General features: G+C 36.1%; 1 protein-coding gene and 1 long non-coding RNA gene across 3 annotated transcripts; both read right to left on the minus strand.

The window, feature by feature from the left end:
- Window positions 1–3,697: 3,697 nt before the first annotated feature.
- Window positions 3,698–20,975, minus strand: LOC124376524. 2 transcript variants are annotated; one of them, XM_046835650.1, is made up of 4 exons: window positions 20,952–20,975; window positions 5,813–6,125; window positions 4,482–4,693; window positions 3,698–4,038 (listed from the first exon to the last, which is right to left on the minus strand). In XM_046835650.1, exons 2-4 carry the CDS (start codon window positions 6,066–6,068, stop codon window positions 3,865–3,867), a joined length of 642 nt encoding a protein of 213 aa, XP_046691606.1. In that variant the 5' UTR covers window positions 6,069–6,125; window positions 20,952–20,975; the 3' UTR covers window positions 3,698–3,864. The 2 variants fall into 2 exon arrangements, with proteins under 2 accessions (XP_046691606.1, XP_046691604.1); XM_046835648.1 differs by lacking the exon at window positions 20,952–20,975 and having other exon boundaries at window positions 5,813–6,190.
- A 1,648-nt stretch (window positions 20,976–22,623) lies between these two features.
- Window positions 22,624–26,033, minus strand: LOC124377284. Its single transcript, XR_006924082.1, has 2 exons — window positions 25,873–26,033; window positions 22,624–23,023 (listed from the first exon to the last, which is right to left on the minus strand). It is a non-coding gene; the product is annotated as an uncharacterized LOC124377284 (long non-coding RNA).
- Window positions 26,034–26,714: the final 681 nt, after the last annotated feature.

Genomic DNA, 26,714 nt, shown 5'->3' on the forward strand with positions numbered 1-26,714 from the left:
GTCCAGACTGAAAAAGTTGCTGAATAAAATAGCATCTATACAAACTACACAAAGAATGAGTAAGTCTGCATTGTTTCACAATGAATAGCAATAAAAAGGCTTCCTATCCAGCCCGGGAATGACTTCCATACTACGGAAACAAAATTGTTGCTTCTTTCTGACTTTCCCCAAAAACCACACTGAGTTCCGACTCTTATGCAACCCGCATACTGCCTCTTGCTTTAGTACTTTCCAAGTGATTTACATCAGTGGAAGAGATCAGGCGAAACTTCAGCCTTACACACAGTATAATAAAACCTGACTATTGGGGCTTGTTATGAACAATGAGGGGCCTAAATGAGTTTGTTTTGAAAAATCTCAAAGTACTACCAGCTGACAAACATGTAAAGAACGATGTTTATCTGAGTTGCACAAATGGTTCTTGCTTATGAAAAACGAGATCCAAAGTCAAATCCAAAAGCAACATTGCCAAGCAAATGTTCAGTGATTTAGTCAGAGCCAAGAGCTTCTGGATAGCAGGAAGCTATCACATGACTGAAGCTGTGCTTCCAGATTTCAACTGACAGCTAACCTGTTTCCCTCATGCCACATGCTCAGCAGGAAAGAAATTCTTGTGTTATGAACTGTAAAGTTTGAGCTGATCTAGTTCAATCAGAGTACATTTCATATGGTTAGCATGCTTTGTCTCGGGTACGATTCTGTATCCTGAACATTCAGATGGCACAGCATCATCATTTAAGAAGGACATTTTAGAACAAATTAGAGTGAGGGAAGAAACATAAATATTGTTCCAGTGAATATGACATGCCAATGGAGAAAAGCTGCTCGTCTGTGCACCAACTGGAGAAGCTTACTTAACTTCTGCTGTTTTACAGGCCTCTGGTGTGAATCGGCGGGAGGAAGTATGCTAAATAAAGTGTGGAAAGGGTACGAAATGCATTTGGAAATCATAAAATTTAGCTTTCATATGGGAAAGGAATTTTTTTTTATTGTAGCAGGTCAACACGATTAAAATGGTCAAATATTTTTATATTTCCACTGTCATCTGTGGAGCTATATTGATCTCTCATGAACCACAGATCTCCATATGTTCACCAAAAGCTTATCACAACTGCAGATGTTCAATGACTAATTGGTAAAACATTGATTATACCAAGTACAGATCATCTTAATTTGCTATCAATAGATATTTTACAGCCCTAGAGTTATTTAGAGTACATGTAAAGAATACATAAAAAAATCTTATAATTGTAAAATGGAATAAATATAACTTGCAAAATAATTTCAAATAACAACTCTTGTGAATGCAGAAGTATTCAGTCTTGCTGCTGATACCACTAAATGGCATCAGGAAGATTCTTGGAGATCCATACTAATGTCCAGTAGCTGTTTGTGTGGATGGCCTCCTCTATGCAGTGTCAGGGTTGTGCTATATTTTAATAATTGATTTTAATGATGCTTGACAGGATGTTCAAAGCTTGGGATAGTCTCAGGATGATACATTAGATCTTTGTCTCAGGCTTTTCGGCGGCATTTTGGTCTTCATGATGTTGCTACTTAAGTACAGTGTGAGACCTTGAAGGAACCAGTTTATTTATATGGAGTTCACATGATCCTTTAATTGCACACTGGTGAACTGTATTTAATTTTATTATGTGAACTCTGGTGGAGATGAGACATTTGAATGCATACAGTAGGCAATCACACCTTTTTCCATTTTAACTATAAATATTTGGTTATTCCTCTGGGGAAAACTTTAAATTTCTATATAAAAACCATAAAACAGTTTGCCTTATTAAAGATTCTAAGTATAACCCTGTCAGGAAGCCATGTATCCTTAACTATTCGGTATGGGTGTATTGTATAGTATTTACATCGTGTCTTTTTTATGTCAAACTAACCGAGTCAATGAGAGTGCTATCTAGAGCGTGTTACTCCATGTTCATAACCCTTTAACTGTTGTTTTTAATGGCATCCATTGCAATTCCTTGCTGTCTCTGTGACCCTCCACCCCCTGGTGCATGAACTGGTCAATCAGCCCCATGTGTGCACCATATTTTTCCTTGCATCACAGCAGCTCATCTCCAAAGTGGTTCTCCTCCGCCTGCATTTTATGGCCTTGTTTGCTTTTGTAGGAGTCAATGCCAGCACGAGGGAGCGTGGTTGAAGGGTACATCCATTTATATTTGTGTGGCACTCCACACCACCCACCAGCTATAGTTTCCTTACTCTTTTTAATTTTGGGTGTGTGTGTGGTCCTTACAGAGTTTTTGGCTCAAACTATATTTTAAAGTGAAGCTGTAGCTGACCGGAGTTGGTGTGTGTAGCCAGAACTATGGAGAAGTTGTTTATATTTTGTTTAAACATGAAACTAATGGACCATTATGGTTTTGTGGAGCCATACATAACCTCAATTTCCCCCCACAAAGCTCACCATATGACTGAGCATGTGGTATATTTTGGGCAAAATGTGATGCTCATAATGTATTTATTTACTAAAAAAACCTTTACATGTATATTGCTTATAATCATTTTGTGTGGTGTAACTCAACAATGATTATAATCACCAACTTTCTTGGCAGCTAACTTGTTTAAGCTATAAACCCCTAGTCAGTATTAGGTAATGCCAAGGCCATGTCATATACTTTGCAGTGACTAAATCTTCCTGTAAAAGTAAACTGGAGCAACCATCCAACTAAGTCTATAGTCAGTAAAGGTTGCAGTATCCAGGCTGGCCTTGAGCTCTATCAGTGTCGAAATGCCTCCTTCGGAAAAAGACTCCTTTCCTTTGTGACTTCCTCAGAACTCAAGTTGCTTGATGGAAATTTCATAAATCTGAGTCTCAGAGCTAAAACGTAAATAAATCAAATCCAAACCATTAACATGCGTGTTTGAATGAGTGTCCTGTGAAAAACTGAGGTCCCATCCGGTGTGAATGGTTGTAGATACACCCTGAGACTCGGACAATAAGGCTATTGAAGATGAATAAATGTTACTTTGTAAAGTCAGTGTTTATTCACTTATCTTTAGTAACCACACAATAACTCTATTGTACAGAAAAACAAAACAAATACAACATAGTCAACTGAGCCATGATTCACATCCGTGAATCAGCAGATTGTTCAAATCTTAACACAGAAACTACAGAATTTCTCAACTTCCAAATGAAAGATAACCAGCAAAGGATTTGATATAGCTTATGTCTAGAGTATGTCTGAGTAAAAGATCACAATGCAGGTTTTTACCACTACTACTATAATGGTGTTTAAAGTTTGTATGAGCATTAACTGCAGCCTTGCAGTGTGAAATCTGACCTCGGTGTGATTTTCGTTTAGCACACACACAAAACATGAATTGACATTTGGTTATACAGTTTAGCATTTTTATTGGAATGTTCTTTTTATACAATGTTATAACCAGTTTTACTGAACAAAAATAACATTTCCCTTGAAAAATTTGCAGTAATTAGATTACATGCTTGTTCTAGACTGCAGCTGAGAGAGAGAGAGAGAGAGAGAGAGTCCTTTGTCTAGGCAAAAAATTCTCTAAGAAATAATACTTCATTTTATTTTAATTGTACAGTATATGGTTTGTGAACTCTTACCAGGACATGGGTAGTAACTACATGCTGACACCTAGTGGCTTGAAAGGAAGCAATGTTTTCTACATTATTTCTCAAGAAGAGCAAAGTCACACCCACGTTTTAGCACGTTTTTATTTACAGTATGTCCAGTCAGCAAAGCAGAAATACAGGACACAAATAACAATTATTCAGAGACCATACACCATATATGTGACTGCAACTAATGTTAGACTTTTGGATACTAATACATTGTTGTTTGAGAGTGCTTATCTAAATCCTATCTAAAACTCATCTGAATCAGTACTTTCACGCCAAGAGAACATGTTGAAATGCCGCATCCATTTAAAATATAAGTAGAGATAGATTATCTTTTTTTGCAATTTGTCACGTTTTTTCAAAGCAAATACACTAGCTGAAACAATTACACCAGCAGATATAACAGCAAGCATATTTACCTGCAACAAATGAGACATTCATTAATTCAATATCTATTCATAAATATTTTATTTTATATTTTATATGAACATTTCTCAAATTTGATTAATCAGAAGCTATTGATTGATTTTCTATAACAGCATATAGCTGTTTCTATACTAATAGCTAATTCGCTGCACCCTGCAAACATGGAAATAAACTAACTAAAACATGTGTTTTCATATAAAAGGTTTTCTTGTAAAGGGAAATACAATATATTTAACATTTAAGGGGAAAAGCTCTAATGTCAGAAATTATTAAACAGTCAGGGGTATTATTGAGGTATTTGTTAAGTCCTCAGTAATAAGCTATGTGATAACAGGAGCTAGCAAACATGGATCTATAGATGGATTTAAAAAGATTTTCTGAATTAATTGTAACAATAATTACAACAAATTGTTACAACACTCAATACAATACTTACAACACGCTGAGGTTGGGAGATTTTCTGTAGGTAGTGTTCGGCTCTTTCTATTGCTTTATTATTATTTGAACATTTCAGCAGTCCTGAGTCCTCATGAAACAAGACGTCCACCATCATCATCACATTTTCGATATCCCAGCTGCTGCTGCTTGGTGCAATGTGCTCTGGGTCAAAAGTGTGGTGAAGTACAATCATAATAGTGGGCTTCTCACCTAAAAATAGTCAAATAAAAGAATTACAAGTGAATAATATACTTTCACTGTCAAAATGTCAACTGAGAATTAAAAAAATGGGTTTGGCTCATTTATATTACATTTAATTTACCCAAATTGACTTAATTATTTTTACATTTTCCAGAAACACTGGGGAAAAAAATGATTTTCGTTTGGTGTAAAATTGCTATTTATTGCTATTTGGTTAAAAGTGCCTCTCATTGTTCCTCAGTATACTAATCATCAGTATTTAATACTATTAACAATTACCTATTAGCAATTCTAATACGATCAGCTTTATCCTACAGTATGTAACAGTTAGTGGAATTATAATAATCTAACATTATGTACATTTAAAAGTGGTTATATCATAATTGTGATTTACGTCAGTTTAATCACCATTGTAAATAAATGCACTGCTTTAAATTAATTATTAATTAACAAATAATTGTGCCAAAATGTCCTCATTTACTTCATTTATAAGATAAATGGGTTATTTAACTTATATGGTGAATATGGCAATTTGATAAATGAGCTGAGGAACAAGATGAATTGAATGAAATAGAGAGGAGAATGTTGAATGATAAAAATAGAAATAAAAAAAGCACAAGGAAATAACATCAACAGCTTTCATATTACATATGAAAACATATGATCTCTTATAAAGCTATTAAAATCCTTATTATGTATCATATGTGTTCATATTACATATGAAAAAATATGAGCTCTTATAAAGCTAATAAATCCATGCAAAAACTGATCTTATCACATTGTCTCTAATTTGATTTGCACAGGATTGTTTCGTGTTTTTTTATTCTTTCTTTTGCTTGTTTTTGTTGGGTTTTGTTGGGTTTTGTGAGTGGAGAGTAAACAGGCATCTGGGCATTTGGCCATCTGGAAGTGTCTATAAAAATGACTGATAATTACACAATATACTTACGAGACAATGACTGAACCCTTTGCTACATCACTTTCTGCCTGTTTTCCAGATAAATTTGTGCATGAATGAAAAAGATTACTGACTGCACCTGCACACATTTTCAGGAATTAGACCAGATACTATAACTGCATGCTCCATGTCCTTCTGTACCACATTACAATAGTATTATTTGAACTCACGTGTAAGGCGATACAGAGCCGCGTCAATGTCGGTTCCAGCGCGCGAGACGATCGGACAGAAGACCACTTTGACATCACACTCCTCCTCATTACTTTCTACTACATTCACTTTGTTATTAATCTTCAGATGTGAAATGATTTCCCTACAGAGTTTCTCGACATTAGCGTGAGGCTCAAAATAAACTCTGGTCACAAATATGGTCTTGAAGAATGGCTTAAAAATCCGAGTTTGAAATGGCTGCAAATGAAATGCCATTGTAGTTGTATTGAGGAATAAAGTTCCCTTATTAAACACGTTATAGAAACGCTAGATGTCCTTTAAAGATCTCCTGTAACCCTGTCCTGCGCAAAACCGACGTCTATTTTCGCTTTTCTCTTTCGTTCAGGCTTAAAAGTGAAAGTGAAGATCTGATTGGTTGTTACAGCGAATGCGGAAAAAATACTCTTTTCTGATTGGCTGATTTATAATGTATTATTATATATATTGTATTTATTGTTTTATTATTCTTACAGTCTCCTAAAGAATTTTGTACAATAAAAAAACGTGAACTTGTCTCTGGGGTGTCCAGTGTACCTCTAGTATGAATCTTTCTGCCTTAGAAATACAAACCCGTTTCCAAAAAAGTTGGGACACTGTACAAATTGTGAATAAAAACAGAATGCAATGATTTGGAAGTCTCAAATTTCAATATTTTATTCAGAATACAACACAGATGACATATCAAATGTTTAAACTGAGAAAATGTATCATTTTAGGGGAAAAATAAGTTGATTTTAAATTTCATGGCATCAACACATCTCAAAAAAGTTGGGACAAGGCCACTTCTGAGAGACACTGCCACTCTGAGAGTTTTTTTTTAATACCCAATCATGCCAATGTGTTCAACTGACCTAATAAGTTGCAAATTGGTCCTCCAGCTGTTCCTTATATGTACATTTAACTTTTCCAGCCCTTTATTGCTACCTGTCCCAACTTTTTTGGATTGTGTAGCTCTCATGAAATCAAAATGAGCCAATATTTGGCATGATATTTCAAAATGTCTCATTTTCAACATTTGATATGTTATCTATATTCTATTGTGAAAAAAATATACGTAAATGAGATTTGTAAATTATTGCATTCCTTTTTTTTTCACAATTTGTACAGTGTCCCAACTTTTTTGGAATCGGGTTTTTAATTTTATATACAGAAATGGTGTTTGCATTGGGAATTATAGCAATTTAAAGGAAATGATTTATAAACAGTCATTGTCTTTGTGGATTCAAAACCCATCCCAATAATACTGGGTGTGAAGCAGAACCCTACAATGATACACAACATGCACTCTCTAGAACACAATACATGTTCTCTTGGAGTTACTGCCTCAGAAACAAAGAATGGCAGTGTGGACAATTTATACCTGAGAGTGTACCTTGAAGTGAGGTTGTACTTTGTCTTAGAGACATGAAATCAAACCACAATCCATATTTGACTTGGATCATGTAAAGTAGAACTAGACAACAATTTATCACAGTGGTTAAGATGTTGGACGGTGATGAATTTAAATCCCAGGAACCATTACGAAGCCACTGCTGCGTTCTTTGAGAAAGAACCTGAACCCTCGACTGCTCAGTTGTATAGGGCAAATAATTGTAAGTCACTCTGGATAAGGGCATCTGCCAAATGCTGTATATTCACTGCAGGGGGAACTTTAACCTGTAACATGAACATAATGAACAATATTACCCGAAATAAATGAGAAAATGTTATTCATAAGCTCACATACAAGTAATTGTTAACAATTGTTTTAAAATACTGACATAGTCAACTGGGAATGCAAACCTATTCAAATGAGTGATATTGCTCTAAATTTCCTATATCTGGTATGCATCTTATGCAAATATTACAAATGAGAAGAGACAATATAGCTTTGATTGACCACTGACTATTTTCTTTTTAGCCATTTATCACTTTGAATTTTACACTTTCAATCTTACAGCGTAACAGTAAAATGTGTACCGATGTTTAAAACATTGATTTCTTCCATCCAGGTTGCTGATGTTCTAGATATATTAACATATCAAAGGAATTAGAGCAATGAAACAAACAAAATATGCAAAATGCAGGTATATGATGTCTGACAAAAGATTTCAGGAAAGTAGACACAGATTTTGGTGTCTTGTAGGTTACAATATAAAGTACATTTGCATAATATTTATGTCATTTGATAACATTTGACCCATGATACAATACAGATCTTAAAAAAAAGGAATATTAGCCTGTATTAACTTCCCAGATAACATTGACCCAATTCTGAAATTGTGAAATAAAGTCACTCGAATCAACCAGGGGCGTAGATTACGCGGGGGATGCGGGGGACATGTCCCCCTCACTTTTTATAAAAAGTAAATTCGTCCCCCTCACTTTTTTAGTGGAGAGTTGTGTTCACGACATGTTGAGGTTTTAATGGAGCAATGCATATTAAAGCAGAGTGATTTAAAATTCAAAGAGACAAGATAGTCTATACATGACGTTCACATATCCATGGCAATCAGTCACTCACTTGTCACGCGCCCTAGTACTGTAGCTTTTTATACACAAAAACCGCTTCACTCCTTTTTTACAAAAAAGTCTCTTGTTGAATAATTAGCAAGTTTTAAAGGTTTTAAAGGATTATAAGAAAAAATAGCTGCTTGGACAAACTTTCACTTTTTTCTGTGTATTTTCCTTAAAATCTTTTATAACGTTTTTTGTTTTAACAAATGTGTTATCAAAACCCTTCAAATAAGAATAAAGATAATGTTGAAGTGAGATTTGACAGCATGTTTAACTCTGTGTCACGGTATGTACACGGAGAGACGAGGACGACGAATAGTAACATTAAAGATGTAATTTTAATAATAAGGAGCGGGTAAATCACACATACATACAACGTAGTAAAGACGATAACCGACAAAGAGTGAAGACAGTGGTGATGAGTATAAATAGAGTCCCGGTGAACAGACAGGTGAAGACATGGTGGATGATGGGTAATGTAGTCCGGTGAATGAAGGTAGATGACAGGGGAGAGGTTACAGTATGCTGATAGGAACGATCTTTATTTTATGGGGTGCTCTTTCATTATTGCACTAATTTGACATTTTTATGTGTTGTCAAGAATGACCCTAGGTTTGTCAGGGCAGATTCAGTATGTTACACAAGAAACTTTAAAGGTGAGAACAGATGTGGCTTTTAACACCTGGCTGCTATTGCAGGTTTTTTTTTTTTTTTACATTTTATAATGTATAATCTATTTATACACAAGTGTTTGTAGGATTATTTATGGGCCAATCATAAAAAAATTTATTAGTAAAATATAGAAAAAAATATGTAACACATTAGTATGATGAACAACTGCACATTGGCTGTTTATTAGTAGGCTACTTAGAAAGCACATATTAATTCTTTATTCTTTATGACCATGTTCTGCATCCTATAATCCTACCTAATACCTAAACTTAACTACAACGACTACCTTAAAAGCTAATAAGCAGTAAATTAAGAGTTTGAGGCGAATGTCAAAGTTAATAGTGAATACGTGTTCCCCATACTAAAGTGTTAATAAACAATTCAGGATACAAAAAGATGGGAAGAACGTCGCAGAAACACTTTTGGCAGTTTTAAGTAGCTTTATATTCAATTTCAATTCAATTCATTTTTTTTGTATAGCGCTTTTAACAATGAACATTGTTTTAAAGCAGCTTTACACAGATAATCTGGTGATTAAAAGTAAATATGTTCTTTGTAAGTAAGTTTGTCCCTAATGAGCAACTGTGGCAAGGAAAAACTCCCCAAGATGGCATAAGGAAGAAACCTTGAGAGGAACCAGACTCAAGAGGGAACCCATCCTCATCTGGGTTGCATCAAATGTCCATTTGAAGCAGATATACGATGTTGCGGGGTACAGTGATGATGATCAGAAGCGAACTGTATTCCTGAGTCAGTGTAGGAGACTGTGATTTGATTGGGAGCCAGTGTAGACTGATTAAAACAGGGGTGATGTGGTCATATATTCTAGATCTAATGAGGACTCTTGCTGCTGCATTCTGAACTAACTGAAGCTTATTTATGCACCCTATTTTCACACCCAGACAGTAAAGCTTTACAGTAGTCTAATCTAGAAGTAACAAAAGCATGAACTAGTATTTCTGCATCCTGTAACGACATCATATTTCTAATTTTAGCAACATTTCTAAGATGAAAGAAGGCGATCCTGGTGATATTATTCACGTGAGCCTCAAAGGAAAGACTCGGGTCAATAATCACACCAAGGTCTTTGACAGCCGTAAATGCTGAAACAGAAACACCATCCAGAGATGCTACGTAATCAGAAAGTTTATTTCTAGCCGCATATGGTCCTAGTTAAAGTACTTCCGTCTTATCTGAGTTAAGTTAAGTTATAGCTGAAGAAAGTTATCAAGCATCCACTGTCTAATGTCCTTTACACACTTCTCAACATTGTTAAGCTGATCTCTCTCATCAGGCTTTGCTGAAATATACAGCTGTGTATCATCAGCATAGCAATGGAAGCGAATCCCATGTTTATGAATAATTTCACCAAGAGGCAGCATATATAAAGAGAAAAGCAGAGGGCCTAAGACAGATCCTTGAGGAACACCAAACTTTACCTCAGAGAGTGTGGAGAACTCACCATTTACATCAACAAACTGATAGCGATCAGTCAAATAAGACCTGAGCCAAGAGAGAGCTGTTCCCTTTAATCCAACAACGTTCTCAAGTCTAGCAAATAGTATAGTGTGATCAATGGTGTCAAAAGCTGAACTAAGGCCGAGCAAAACAAGTAAGGAGACAAAACCCTGATCAGAGGCCAATAACAGGTCATTTACCACCTTAACTAGTGCCGTCTCTGTGCTATGATGAGGCCGAAATCCTGACTGATACATTTTAAAAATGTTATTCATAAGTAGGTGTGAGCAAAACTGCTGTGCTACAACCTTTTCTAAAATTTTGGATATAAAGGAGAGATATGATATTGGTCTTTAGTTGGACAGCTGACATGGGTCAAGGTCAGGTTTCTTAATAAGGGGTGGATAACTGACAGTTTGAAGGATTTTGGTACATAACCAGTCCTAATGGAAGAGTTTATTATTTTTAAAACAGGTTCAATTACCTCTGGAGTTATCTGTTTAAAGAAAATTGTAGGCAAGGGATCGAGAATGCAGGTTGATGATTTTGTTGAGGAAATTAATGAAATTAAGTCATTCTCATGAATAGGAGTGAAGCTTTGTAGTTGATTGTCTGCTATAATTACGCTGCTGTCTACAGGGTTACTTGTAAAATAATTTGGATTTATATTAACGTCTGGATTTCTTGCCTGATGTTTCAATTTTATTATTAAAAATTTCATGAGATCATTACTACCTAATGATGGTTTGCATGTGAGTGCAGTGCTTTTATTCCCTGTTAATTTTGCTACCGTGCTGAATAAAAGTCTAGGATTATGCTTGTTATTTTCTATGAGGGTGGAGAAATACAGTATGCTGATTTAGCAGCACTAAGAGATTTTCTATAATTTAGGAGGCTCTCCTTCCATGCTATTTGAAATACTGTTAATTTTGTTTGACGCCATTTACGTTCTAATTTTCAAGTGGTCTGTTTTAAGGTGTGTGTATGATCATTATACCACTGTGCTAATTTTTTTGCCCTGATCATTTTGGTCTTAAGGGGAGCTACATCATCTAGAGTATAACATAACGTTGATTCTAGGTATTCAGTGGCCCAGTCGAGCTCTGCGGGGTCAGATGGAGATCTATCTAATATCGTAATTTCTGGATTATTGATAAAACGTGCTGCTGTAGCTGACATGAAAGTACGCTTAACACGGTAACGTGGTGAGGTAGTAATGCAATGACTGAGGCAGATTTTAAAAGAGATGAGATAATGGTCTGGAATAGCTTCAGACTGTGGAATTATGACTAAATTTTTTATTTTTAATCCAAATGTTAACAACAAATCGAGAGTGTGTCCACCACTATGAGTGGGTCTGATAACATTCTGATCAATTCCAACTGACTCTAGAATGGATACAACTGCTGCTCTTAAGGAGTCTCCCTGATTATCAAAATGAATATTAAAGTCACCAATAATTAATGCTTTGATATGTTTTATATTCTGAGATATATGTTAGCTTTAACACTGTGTAAAAAGCTACTACTTTTAAACAAACCAGCAAGGAAGATTAAAAGAAGTGACACTAAATGTTTATTTCATCTCATTGTATAATTGATATCGGGTCTTGACATGTTTGTCAGTTGAGTTCAATACATATTTTCTTTCAATAGTTTGTTTTGAATTACTTGTTTTATTCCTGAAACATGGACTGTAGAATAGAACAAAATGAAGTATTAATTACTTGTGCAAGTATCCATTACTGTGTGCCATGTACTGTGCATACACACAATACAATTTGAAATATGTATTTTGTGTATGCACAGTACATGGCACACAGTAATGGATACTTGCACATTCAAATAATACTTCATTTTACATTAAGGTACAACTATAAATTTTAGGGGTAAATAAGGTACAAAGATCTCCTTTTAAGGGTACTGCCCCAGTGGCAAGCTGTTGTATTCTATTTTTGAGTAGTATAGATTGATAAAAAAAAAATACTTAAATGTGTATACATTTAGGTGCATGCATAAGGAACATGTGGGCAAAAAATTAAGGGGTCTGAATGCTTTCTGAATGCACTGTAGCACATTCCATTTAAGTATGCTTTATTATGGCAAGAAATCAATAAATCCTGATTTTCTGATCTCCAACAGAAAAATGGCACAATACTTCACAGATATGTAAGTATTATAGCACCAAACTAAAAGAAATGTAAAATATACCCCACACACACACAGACACAGACACACACACACACACACACACACACAGACACACACACCTTTATACACACACACACACACACACACACACACACACACACACAGGCAGGTTACAGACGACATCTGCATGTTTTGCAAACACACGTACACGCCTTTACACTGGGACCAACAACATGGTCCCAATTTACCTCTGCATGTCCTTCCATGATTACATATCATATTGTACATTTATAATACACTATATATACAATATATTTAAACTTATTTATATTATATATGCACACAATTCATAACTTTTTTTTGTCCTTTTTGTCCTTATGTCCTAGAATTTCATTGTATGGTGCAGTGGTTCTCAAAATGTTGGGTGTGCGCCTCTAGTGCACGATGAACTGCAGGATCAATATTTTTAGTGTGTTCTTTATTAATCTCCATTTATTATTATCTGTTATAAAAAAAAAATTCAAACAAGCACACTGGGTCATTAATGCAAGTAAATTAAAGCATCAGTTAGGGTACCCAAAAACTACACTATAATTTGTTGTTGTTGTTGTTTTTTTAAACTTGATGCCATTTGATGTTAATGATTTAGAACTTGATATTTCAATAAATTAGACATTGAACCAAATATTTCATTAGTATTTTAGGGGGTGGTGGAGGACAGGTGGGGCTTAAAAATCCACCACCTTTAAAGTGTGCAAATGGGGAACAATGTGTAACCGACTGTTTCCTGTATATAAGACAAACTCTGGATTTACACATACAAGTTAGAAGAAATAACATTCATGTTGGAATTTCATTGTGAATGAGGCAAAGTCTAAAAGTGCAGTCATTTTCGTCTAGGACTTATTTAGAGTATGTTTTTCTACATTACGACTAATAGCAACAAAGCAAATGTATTATATATATATATATATATATATATATATATATATATATATATATATATATATATATATATATACGGGTGTGACCGTTGAAATGGCTGAGTATTGAGAAAATCGAGACTCGTCACAACACGTTAGTCTGTCAATGTTCGCAGGGTAGTTAGCTCTCCGAAGGCTTCGCCTTAACGTGTGAAGCCTTTAGTTAGCTTAACGCTACTAAGTCCCTACCGTGAAATGTTATACTCGGCAAGTCAGAAAAGGAATAGCACGCCTCGACGCGGTGACTTTACCGGGTTTTTTTGATCACGCCCACTCCCATAGTGAAACACTAAGCGAAGCAAGAAAAAGAACTTTAAGTTTCTATATAAAAAACATAAAACAGTTTGCCTTATTAAAGATTCTAAGTAGAACCCTGTCAGGAAGCCATGTATCCTTAACTATTCAGTATGGATGAATTGTATAGTATTTATATTGTGTCTTATTTATGTTAAACTAACCGAGTCAATAAGAGTGCTATCTAGAGCGTGTTACTCCATGTTCATAACCCTTTAACTGTTGTTTTTCATGCCATCCATTGCAATTCCTTGCTGTCTCTCTGACCCTCCACCCCCCTGGTGCATGAACTGGTCAATGAGCCCCATGTGTGCACCATATTTTTCCTTGCATCACAGCAGCTCATCTTCAAAGTCGTTCTCCTCCGCCTGCATTTTATGCACTTGTTTGCTTTTGTAGGAGTCAATGCCAGCACGAGGGAGCGTGGTTGAAGGGTACATTCATTTATATTTGTGTGGCACTCCACACCACTCTGCAGCTATAGTCTTTTTACTCATTTTAGGTTTGTGTGTGTTTGTGTGTGTGTGTGTGTGTGTGTGTGTGTGTATAGTTCTTACAGAATTTTTGGCTCAAGCAATATTTTAAGTGAAGCTATAGCTGAGTTGGTGTGTCTAGCCAGATGTCAGGGATTCCCTTGCCACGCCCACTCCACGGCTCTCTCTTAGCTGCTCCCTGTTCCCTCCTGTTTTTAGCTTCAGACCAAGGCTTCATCTCGTTGTTGGTTTTACTAGATCTTAGTGCTGCATTCGACACTATAGACCATGATCTCCTCCTAGATCGCTTACAAAATTACATCGGCATTCAGGGACAGGCATTAAGCTGGTTTAAATCCTACCTGTCCGATCGTTACCATTTCGTAGATTTAAATGGAGAGTTATCCAGGCTAATGCAAGTAAATTATGGCGTGCAGCAAGGTTCAGTTCTAGGACCCCTGCTCTTCACAATATACATGCTTCCGTTAGGAAATATTATTAGAAGGCATGGAATTAGCTTCCATTGTTATGCTAATGATACTCAGCTATATATATCATCTAAACCAGGCGATACAGCTCAATTAACTCGAATAACTGAGTGTGTTAAGGAAATAAGAGATAGGATGACCCATAACTTTCTACTTTTAAATTCTGATAAGACTGAGATTTTGCTCATCGCCCAAAACTAGTATACAGACGCTCCAGCATCTCAACCTGCATTTAGACGGATGTTCTGTAACCACTAGTTCAACGGTAAAAGACCTGGGAGTTATTTTAGACAGCGACTTGTCTTTCAAAAACCATATCAACCAAGTTACAAAAACAGCCTTCTTTCACCTTAGAAATATTTCTAAGTTAAGAAACATGTCTATATCCGATGCAGAGAAGCTCGTCCATGCGTTCATGACCTCCAGAATAGACTACTGTAATGCATTACTAGGTGGATGTCCTGCGTCATTAATAAACAAGCTTCAGTTAGTCCAGAATGCAGCAGCCAGAGTTCTTACAAGGTCAAGAAAATATGATCACATAACCCCAATCCTATCGTCCCTACATTGGCTTCCGGTTAAGTTTTGAATAGACTACAAAATATTACTTCTCAATTATAAAGCACTAAATGGTTTGGCTCCCATGTATCTATCCAGTCTTTTAACACGCTACAATCCGCCATGCTCCCTGAGATCTCAAAACTCTGGGCTTCTAGTTGTTCGTAGAATAGCAAAGTCCACTAAAGGTGGTAGAACATTTTCACATTTAGCTCCTAAACTCTGGAATAGTCTTCCTGACAGTGTTCGGGGCTCAGACACACTCTCCCAGTTTAAGTGTAGATTAAAAACATATCTTTTTAGCAAAGCCTACACATAACACACATCACATATCATACCCTTGTGCTCCAGAACATCTGATCACATGCACATTATCAACTTGTGCTGTGAATATCATGAACAGCAGCTACGCTAATTCCTCTCCACTGCTTCTCTCTCTTTACCCATCCCGAGACACCCTGAGCTTTAGCCAGCTCCAGTCACCTCCCACCTCGTGATGATTACGGACCTTTGAAGAAGTAGATGCCGAACTCGCAAACATCCCGAACCATCTAGAGACGTTCCAGTGCCATTTGGATACCGCTACATGTGTGGAGTTTTGACATTGGACCTCCTGGAGTGTTTAAAGGCTCTGGCATGGAGAAGCTGATGCTGGATCTGTGGTGATCACAAATGCTGAGCTCATAAAACTCGGAGCTACTAACCATATAGACTGTATAAGACTGCAGAAAGAACATCACTTATAATCTTATACTCCAGTAATCCTGTTAGTTCCCACTCTCCAGTGTTCTGTATTGTTGAAAGATTTATGATCAAACTTTTGATGTCACCCAGATGAGGATGGGTTCCCCTTTTGAGTCTGGTTCCTCTCAAGGTTTCTTCCTCATAACATCTAAGAGAGTTTTTCCTTGCCACAGTCGCCATGGCTGCTCATCAGGGACAAATTCACACCATTCACCATCACTGTTGATTTGTGTAAAGCTGCTTTGAGACAATGTCTGTTGTGAAAAGCGCTATACAAATAAACCTGACTTGACTTGACTTGACTTGCTCCCAGTGCTGATTGCCGACACCTGTTCCGCATTACATGGATCCCCTTTATAAGCCCATGCTCCGCCACCACTCACTGTCGAATCTCTTAGATGGCTATAGTGACTTACTGGATTCCTGACCGCCAGCATTTCCCGCTGGTTCATGCTCCTGGCTCCTTGTTTGAGGATTATACGCGGTACAGATTATGCCCGCTTTACGGATTATATTCTGGATCCTACCCGCTTTACGGATTATACCCATATTACCTTTATTGATCATACCCGTATTACTTCCTATACCTGCATTACGGATATTACCTGTATTATGGACTATACCGGCGTTACGGTTCGTGATTCTCCCAGACTTGTGTTTGTGTTCATACTTTAAATAATAACTATGATTGAGTTATTTCTGCTTCCTACTCGTGGTCACTACCCTGACACCAGAACGATAAAGAACTTGTTTATATTTTTTTTCAACATGAAACTAATGGACCATTATGGTTTAGTGGAGCCATAATGGTCCATTAGTTTCATGTTGAAAAAAATGGACCATTATGGTGGAGCCATACATAACCTCAATTTCCCCACACAAAGCTCACCATATGACTCAGTTTGTAGCATATTTTGCGCAACATTTGATGCTCATCATGTATTTATTTACTATAAAAACTAAACACTTAAAAAACCTTTATATTTATATTGCTTATAATAATTTTTTGTGGTGTAACCCAACAATGATTATAATCACCAACTTTCTTGGCAGCTAACTTGTTTAAGCTATAAACCCCTAGTCAGTATTAGGTAATGCCAAGGCCAAGTCATATGCTTTGCAATGAGTAAATCTTCCTATAAATGTAAACTGGAGCAACCATCCAGCTAAGTCTATAGTCAGTAAAGGTTGTAGTATCCAGGCTGGCCTTGAGCTCAATGCAGGTTTTTTACACTACTACTATAATGGTGTTTAAAGTTTGTTCTAGCATTAACTGCAGCCTTTCAGTGTGAAATCTAACCTCGATGTGATTTTCATTTATCAAAGCTAAATACTCCGCACAACAAAACATGAATTGACATTTGGTTATACAGTTTAGTATTTTTAATGGAATGTTCTTTTTATACAATGTTAGAACTAGGTTCATTAATCAAAAATAAAATTTCCTAAAATTTGGAGTAATTTGAATACATGCTTGTTCTAGACTGCAGCTATGAGAGCTATGAGAGAGGAAGAGAGAGAGAGAGAGAGAGAGAGAGAGAGAGAGAGAGAGAGAGAGAGAGAGAGAGTGAGTGAGTGAGTGAGTGAGTGAGTGTGTGTCCATTGTCTAGGCAAAATATTCTCTAAGAAATAATATTTTAGTTTATTTTAATTATACAGTATATGGTTTGTGAACTCTTACCAGGACATGGGTAGTAACTACATGCTGACACCTAGTGGCTTGAAAGGAAGCAATGTTTTCTTTATTAGTTCTCAAGAAGAGCAAAGTCACACCCACGTTTTTAGCATTTTATTTACAGTATTTCCAGTCAGCAAAGCAGAAATACAGCACACAAATAACAATTATCCAGAGACAATACACCATATATGTGACTGCAACTAATGTTAGGCATTTGGATACTAATACATTGTTGTTTAAGAGTGCTTATCTAAATCCTATCTAAAACTCATCTGAATCAGAATTTTTAGACAAAAAGAAAATGATGGAAGGCAGCATCGTCCAAGAAAATAAACCCAAGGAAACAACAAATAGACCAGCACGTATTACTGGATTTACCTGCAACAAATGAAATGTTCATTAATTCAATATACATTCATAAATATTTTATTTTCAAATTTGTATTATTTCATAGGAACATTTCTCAAATTTGATTAATCAGAAGCTATTGATTGATTTTCTATAACAGCATATAGCTGCTATAACAGTTTCTATACTAATAGCTAATTCGCTGCACCCTGCAAACATGGAAATAAACTAATTAAAATATTGTTTTGTAACTTGACATCTAAAACATGTGTTTGTTCATATAATAAGTTTTCTTGTAAAGGGAAATACAATATATTTAACATTTGAGGGAAAAGCTCTAATGTCAGAAATGTTGAAACAGTATTATTGAGGTATTTATTAAGTCCTCAGTAATAAGCGATGTGATAACAGGAGCTAGCAAACATGGATCTATAGATGGATTTAAAAAGATTTTCTGAATTAATTGTAACAATAATTACAAAAACATTAATACTTACAACACGCTGAGGGTTGAAGAATTTCTGTAGGAAGTTTTTGGCTCTTTCTATTGCTTTATTATTATTTGAACATTTCAGCAGTCCTGAGTCCTCATAAAACAAGACGTCCACCATCATCATCACATTTTCGATATCCCTGCTGCTGCTGCTTGGTGCAATGTGCTCTGGGTCAAAAGTGTGGTGAAGTACAATCATAATAGTGGGCTTCTCATCTAAAAATAGCCAAATAAAAGAATTACAAGTCAATAATATACTTTCACTGTCAAATTTTTGACTGAGAATTAAAAAAGAATTGGGCTCGGCTCATTTATATTAAATTTAATTTACCCAAATTGACTTAATTATTTTTACATTTTACAGAAGCACTGGGAAAAAAGTTAATACTATTAACAATTACCTATTAGCAATTTTAGTACAATCAGTGTTATTCTACAGTATGTAACAGTTAGTGAAATTATAATAATCTAACATTATGTACATTTAAAAGTGGTTATATAATCGTGACTGACTGAAAGGTGTAACTTCAAAGTGTGAAACACACAGATACTTTCAGGTCAGTTAAATCACCATTGTAAATAAATGCACTGGTTTAAATTAATTATTAATTAACAGATAATTCTGCCAAAATTTCCTGATTTACTTTATTTATGAGATAAATAGGTCATTTAACTTATATGGTGAATGTGGCAATTTGATAAATGAGCTAAGGAACAAGGTGAATTTGATGAAATAGAGAGGAGAATGTTGAATGATAAAAATGGAAATAAAAAAAAGGCACAAGGAAATAACACCAACAGCTTTCATATTACATATGACATGCTTTCTCTTATAAAGCTATCAAAATCCATGCAAAAAATTATCTTATCACATTGTGTCTAATATGATTTGCACAGGATTGGTTCATGTTTTTTTATTCTTGCTTTTGCTTGTTTTTGTTGGGTTTTGTGGGTGGAGAGTAAACAGGCATCTGGGCATTTGGCCATCTGGGAGTGTCTATAAAAATGACTGATAATTACACAATATATATATATATGAGACAATGACTGAACCCTTTGCTACATCACTTTCTGCCTATTTTACAGATAAATTTGTGCATGAAAGAAAAAGATTACTGACTGCACCTGCACACATTTTCAGGAATTAGACCAGATGCTATAACTGCATGCTCCATGTCCTTCTGTACCACATTACAATAGTATTATTTGAACTCACGTGTAAGGCGTGACAGAGCCACGTCAATGTCGGTTCCAGCGCGCGAGACGATCGGACAGAAGACCACTTTGACATCACACTCCTCCTCATTACTTTCTACTACTTTCACTTTGTTATTAATCTTTAGATGTGAAATGATTTCACTACGGAGTTTCTTGACATAAGCGTGAGGCTCAAAATAAACTCTGGTCACAAATATGGTCTTGAAGAATGGGTTAAAATCCCAACTTTTAAATCGCTTCCAATACAATGCCATTGTAGTTGTGTTGAAGAATAAAGTTCCCTTATTAAACACGTTATAGAAACGCTAGATGTCCTTATTATATCTCCTGTAACCCTGTCCTGCGCAAAACCAGCGTCTACTTTCGCTTTTCAGTTTCGTTCAGGCTTAAAAGTGAAAGTGAAGATCTGATTGGTTTTAACAACGAATGCGGAAAAATACTCCTCTCTGATTGGCTGGTGTATAATGTATTATTATATATATTGTGTTTACTGTTTTATTATTCTTACAGTCTCCTAAAGAATTTTGTACAATTAAAAAACTTGGCCTTGTCTATGGGGTGTCCAGTGTACCTCTAGTATGCATCTTTCTGCCTATTTTACAGATAAATTTGTGCATGAAAGAAAAAGATTACTGACTGCACCTGCACACATTTTCAGGAATTAGACCAGATGCTATAACTGCATGCTCCATGTCCTTCTGTACCACATTACAATAGTATTATTTGAACTCACGTGTAAGGCGTGACAGAGCCACGTCAATGTCGGTTCCAGCGCGCGAGACGATCGGACAGAAGACCACTTTGACATCACACTCCTCCTCATTACTTTCTACTACTTTCACTTTGTTATTAATCTTTAGATGTGAAATGATTTCACTACGGAGTTTCTTGACATAAGCGTGAGGCTCAAAATAAACTCTGGTCACAAATATGGTCTTGAAGAATGGGTTAAAATCCCAAGTGATAAATCGCTGCCAATACAATGCCATTGTAGTTGTGTTGAAGAATAAAGTTCCCTTATTAAACACGTTATAGAAACGCTAGATGTCCTTATTATAGCTCCTTGAACCCTGTCCTGCGCAAAACCAGCGTCTACTTTCGCTTTTCTCTTTCGTTCAGGCTTAAAAGTGAAAGTGAAGATCTGATTGGTTTTAACGAATGCGGAAAAATACTCCTTTCTGATTGGCTGGTGTATAATGTATTATTTAGATATATTGTGTTTACTGTTTTATTATTCTTACAGTCTCCTAAAGAATTTTGTACAATTAAAAAACTTGGCCTTGTCTATGGGGTGTCCAGTGTACCTCTAGTATGCATCTTTCTGCCTTAGAAATAATTTTATATACAAAAAGTAGCATTTGCATTGGGTTTTAATGCCATTTAAAGCTATTCAATCTCAGGAAATTAGTTATAACCAGTCATTGTCTTTGTGGATTCAGAGCCCATCCCAAGAATACTGGGTGTGAAGCAGGACCCTACAATGATACACAACATGCACCTTCCCATGGAGAGGAAACTCTCTATAACACAATACATGTTTTCTTGGAGTTACTGCCTCAGAAACAAGGAATGGCAGTGTGGCTCCTTTATACCTGAAAGTGTACCTTGAAGTGAGGTTGTACTTTTTCTTAGAAACATGAAATCGAAGCACAATCCCTATTTGGATCATGTAACTAGACAACAATTTATCACAGTGGTTAAGATGTTGGACATCTGCTCATAAGGTGATGAATTAAAATCCCGGGAACCATTACAATGCCACTGCTGCGTTCTTTGAGAACGAACCTGAACCCTCAACTGGTCAGTTGTATAGGGTAAATAATTATAAGTCACTCTGGATGAGGGCGTCTGCCAAATGCTGTATATTCACTGCAGGGGGAACTTTAACCTGTAACATGAACATAATGAACAATATTACCAGAAATAAATCAGAAAACGTTATTCATAAGCTCACATACAAGGAAATGCTAACAATTGTTGTAAAAATACTGACATAGTCAACTGGGAATGCAAACCTATTCAAATGAGTGCTCTAAATTTCCTATATCTGGATATGCATCTTATGCAAATATAACACATCACAAGAGAAAATATAGCTCTGATTGACCACTGACTCTTTTCTTTTTAGCCATTAATCACTTTCAATCTTACAGCGTAACAGTAAAATGTGTACCAATGTTTAAAACATTGATTTCTTCCATCCAGGTTGCTGATGTTCTATATATATTAATATATCAAAGGAATTTGAGCAATGAAACAAAATATGCAAAATGCAGGTATATGATGTCTGACAACAGTTTTCAGGAATGTAGACACAGATTTTGGCGTCTTGTAGGTTACAATATAAAGTACATTTTCATAAAATTGATGTCATTTGATAGCATTTGACCCACGATAAAATACAGATCTTAAAAAAATATATATAATAATAGCCTGTATTAACTTCCCAGATAAAATTGACCCAATTCTGACGTAATGTAAAAATATTACAGCATCTGTGAAATAAAATCCCTAGAATCAACCATGAGCCTGTAAAAGGTTTATTGGTATTGTTAATGTATTGTTTTGCATCCATTAGACATTAAACAGGAAATGAACCAGGGCTAGAATACACTGCCATGCATCACACAATCATTATGCTTGCATTAGCATCTGGCTCTCATCATTGAAAAAATAAAGAAGAATTGCACCGAGATGTACAACAATGAATCTACACAATCAGTGAAAAAAACAGCATCCAAACCCTGATCTGTAAAAATCTGGAAAGAAAACATGTCACTGCTGCATTATCAGTTAGGGAATAATTACACCATGCGATTCCAATCCTCCAAAGCACAATATCAAATTTTGTACAGGAGAAAATCCTGTCATATGAGTTGTTGCTTTTTCCTTGTCTGTTATATATTTTTTTAAAGAAGCCATTGGTGAATTTGCTCCATGATTTTATTTGGCACATGTTTATATTTAAGATGCACAACAAGCAAGTTCTTCCATTACAGTGCACACTGTGGCACATTGTTCCTCTGCGCATGCGCATAGGTTACAGATGTCTGGCCTGCTTCACAGATCGTTTTCCTTTTTCCTCCAGTTACATAAAATCGTCAGAATCGTTACCACCCTGAAAAAAAAATTTATAGTAAAGTTTAAAGATGCACACAAGTGTGTGTACATTTGCACATATATGTTTGCACAAATCAGATTTTTGAGTAGTATATATTGATAAGAAAAAATACTTAAAGGTGTTTACATTTAGGTGCATGCATAAGGAACATGTGGGCAAACAATTACAGTTGTGTTCAAAATTATTCAACCCCCACTGAAATTGATTGTTTTGGTCGGTTTGACATTGATTATGATCATTCAGTCATCCTGCTTACAATTAAATCAAAGAGGCACGTGTAGGTCAGACAAATATAACATACCATTTATAATGAAATAACCACAAATGTCTTTTCTGAGCTCACATCATTATCAGTTTTATTCAACCCCCAAGTGACATTCAATCTTAGTACTTAGTACAACATCCTTTTACAGTTATAACAGCTTTTAAACGTGAAGCATAGCTTGACACAAGTGTCTTGCAGCGATCTACGGGTATCTTCGCCCATTCATCATGGGCAAAAGCCTCCAGTTCAGTCACATTCTTAGGCTTGCGCACTGCAACTGCTTTCTTTAAGTCCCACCAGAGGTTCTCAATCGGATTTAAGTCTGGTGACTGCGATGGCCACTTCAGAATCTTCCAGCCTTTAATCTGCAACCATGCTCTAGTGGACTTGGAGGTATGCTTGGGATCATTGTCCTGTTGAAAGGTCCAACGTCTTCCAAGCCTCAGGTTTGTGACGGACTGCATCACATTGTCATCCAATATCTCCTGGTACTGAAGAGAATTCATGGTACCTTGCACACGCTGAAGCTTCCCAGTACCTGCAGAAGCAAAACAGCCCCAAAGCATGATTGACCCCCCGCCATGCTTCACAGTAGGCAAGGTGTTCTTTTCTTCATAGGCCTTGTTCTTCCTCCTCCAAACATAGCGTTGATCCATGGGCCCAAACAGTTCTAATTTTGTTTCATCAGTCCACAGAACACTATCCCAAAACTTCTGTGGTTTGTCCACATGACTTTTGGCATACTGCAGTCGACTCTTCTTATTCTTTGGGGACAGCAAGGGGGTGCGCCTGGGAGTTCTGGCATGGAGGCCTTCATTACGCAGGGTGCGCCGTATTGTCTGAGCAGAAACTTCAGTACCCACATCTGACAAATCTTTTCTCAGTTACTCAGCAGTCACACGGGGACTTTTCTCCACTCTACGCTTCAGGTAGCGCACAGCAGTCGAAGTCAGCATCTTCTTTCTGCCACGACCAGGTAGCGTTTCAACAGTGCCCTTTGCCTTGAATTTGCAAATGATGCTTCCTATGGTGTCTCTTGGTATGTTTAACATCTTTGCAATCTTCTTATAGCCATTGCCCTTCCTGTGAAGATTAATCACCTGTTCTCTTGTCTTCCTGGACCATTCTCTTGACCTCACCATGTTTGTAACCACACCAGTAAATGTCTAGAAGGAGCTGAGTATCACAGTCATTTTAAAGCTGCCTAATTGGTGCTTATTAGGCTTTATTGCTGCTCCCTGATATCCACAGGTGTTTTTAATACCTGATTGAAAACACTTCATTGAACCTCTGTTCTTCAGAGTGGTAGTCTTTAAGGGGTTGAATAATTATGTCAATGAAGAATTCACAAAAGAAACATTTACTACTGTATTACAAAACTAATTGATGTCATTTTAGTTGCATATGGTTCTTAAGAAGTCCTTGTAGGATTTCATTCTGAATACAATTACAAATGTACACTAAATTCCCTAAAACCATTTACAGCATTGGGGGTTGAATAATTTTGAACACAACTGTAAGGGGTCTGAATGCTTTCTGAACGCACTGTAGCACATTTCATTAAAGTATTCTTTATTATGGCAAGAAATCAATAAACCCTGATTTTCTGATCTCCAGTAGAAGAAATGGCACAATACTTCACAGATATGTAAGTCTTATAGCACCAAACTAAAAGAATTGTAAAACATACCACACACACACACACACACACACACACACACACACACACACACACACACACACACACAGGCAGGTTACAGACGACATCTGCATGTTTTGCAAACACACGTAGACGCCTTTACAACCAACAACATGGTCCCAATCTACCTCTGCATGTCCTTCCATGATTACATATCATATTGTACATTTATAATACACTATATATACACTATATTTAAACTTATTTATATTATATATCGGACACTTCATAACTTTTTTTTGTCCTTTATGTCTACAATTTCATTGTATGGTGCAGTGGTTCTTAAAATGTTGGTTGTGCGCCTCTAGTGGAGAATAAAGACATGACAGGTGGGGCAGGATGAACTGCAGGATTTCAATATTTTTGTGTTCTTTATTAATCTCCATTTATTATTTTCTGTTATAAATCAAAATATAAATATGCACATTGGGTCAAGTAAATTAAATTTAGTGTCCCCGACAACTACACTATAATTTGTTGTTGTTTTTTTTTAACTTGATGCCATTTGATATTATTGATTTAGAACTTGATATTTAAATAAATTAGACGTTTAACCAAGTATTTCATTACTATTTGTGGGGGTGATGAAGGACAGGTGCGGAAATCCACCCCCTTTAAAGTGTGGTAATGGGGAATATTAATCATGTAACCGAATGTTTCCTGTATATAAGACAAACTCCGGAATTACACATTTATGTTGGAATTTCATTGTGAATGAGGCAAAGTTTTAAAGTGCAGTCATTTTGGTCTAGGACTTATTTAGAGTATGTTTTTCTACATCACGACTAATAGCAACGAAGCTATTTTTATAAATATATAACAATACAGATAGATTAGAACAAAAAGGGGTGCAAACAGGAAAGAAGAAAATGAAGGTTCTACCTCGTTTGTGGTCATTTTCTCGCTCTTCATAAGTGATGAATAATTCCTGTAAAAGACACGCATTTAATCTGCACGCTTAATTATGCAGAAATAAAATGAAACAATGATGTCATTTCTATTAGCTTTTAGTTTCACGATTTACTGAATGTTACTGGAGCGGAGCGGTGCCCTCGGCAGAACACTGGAGAACCTCTGCCTCTAGTGGAGAATAAAGACATGACAGGTGGGGCACGATGAACTGCAGAATTTTAATATTGTTTTCTGTGTGTTCTTTATTAATCTCCATTTATTATTTTCTGTTATAAATAAAAATTCAAACAAGCACTTTGGGTCATTAATGCAAGTAAATTAAAGCATCTACACTATAATTTGTTTTGGTTTTTTTTACTTGATGCCATTTGATGTTATGGATTTAGAACTTAATATTTCAATAAATTAGACATTGAACCAAATATTTTATTAATATTGTCGGGGGTGATGGAGGACATGTGGTGCTTAAAAATCAACCCCCTCTAAAGTTTGGGAATGGTGAATAATAACCGTGTAACTGACTGTTTGTGGAAATGGTATGAAATACATTTGGAAATCATAAAAATTTAGCTTTCATATGGCAAAGGATTTTTTTTTGTAGCATGTCAACACAGTTGACACACATCCGCTGCATTCACAACGGCTTCCCCTTGTGAGGTGCAGCCCAAGACACAAACAGCTGGTCATTCCTCCTGAAGCCTGCCGTTCTCCTGACATACGTATGGAGAGCCTGCACTGGGCATAAGGAATCAATCTCTCCTCCTCCCTAGAAGAGAACAGAGGAGGGTGAAAAGCTGAAAGTTCTGTAATGG

This window comes from Silurus meridionalis, chromosome 23 (genome assembly GCF_014805685.1).
Source record: "Silurus meridionalis isolate SWU-2019-XX chromosome 23, ASM1480568v1, whole genome shotgun sequence".
Taxonomy (NCBI): domain Eukaryota; kingdom Metazoa; phylum Chordata; class Actinopteri; order Siluriformes; family Siluridae; genus Silurus; species Silurus meridionalis.

Coding starts and splice junctions, on each gene's coding strand:
- LOC124376524 (XM_046835650.1), bottom strand. CDS start 6,068: ATGGCATTTCATTTGCAGCCATTTCAAACTCGGATTTTTAAGCCATTC. Junction 4,694..5,812: donor GGCTCTGTATCGCCTTACAC/GTGAGTTCAAAT, acceptor GACTATTTTTAG/GTGAGAAGCCCACTATTATG. Junction 4,039..4,481: donor TCTCCCAACCTCAGCGTGTT/GTAAGTATTGTA, acceptor CATTTGTTGCAG/GTAAATATGCTTGCTGTTAT.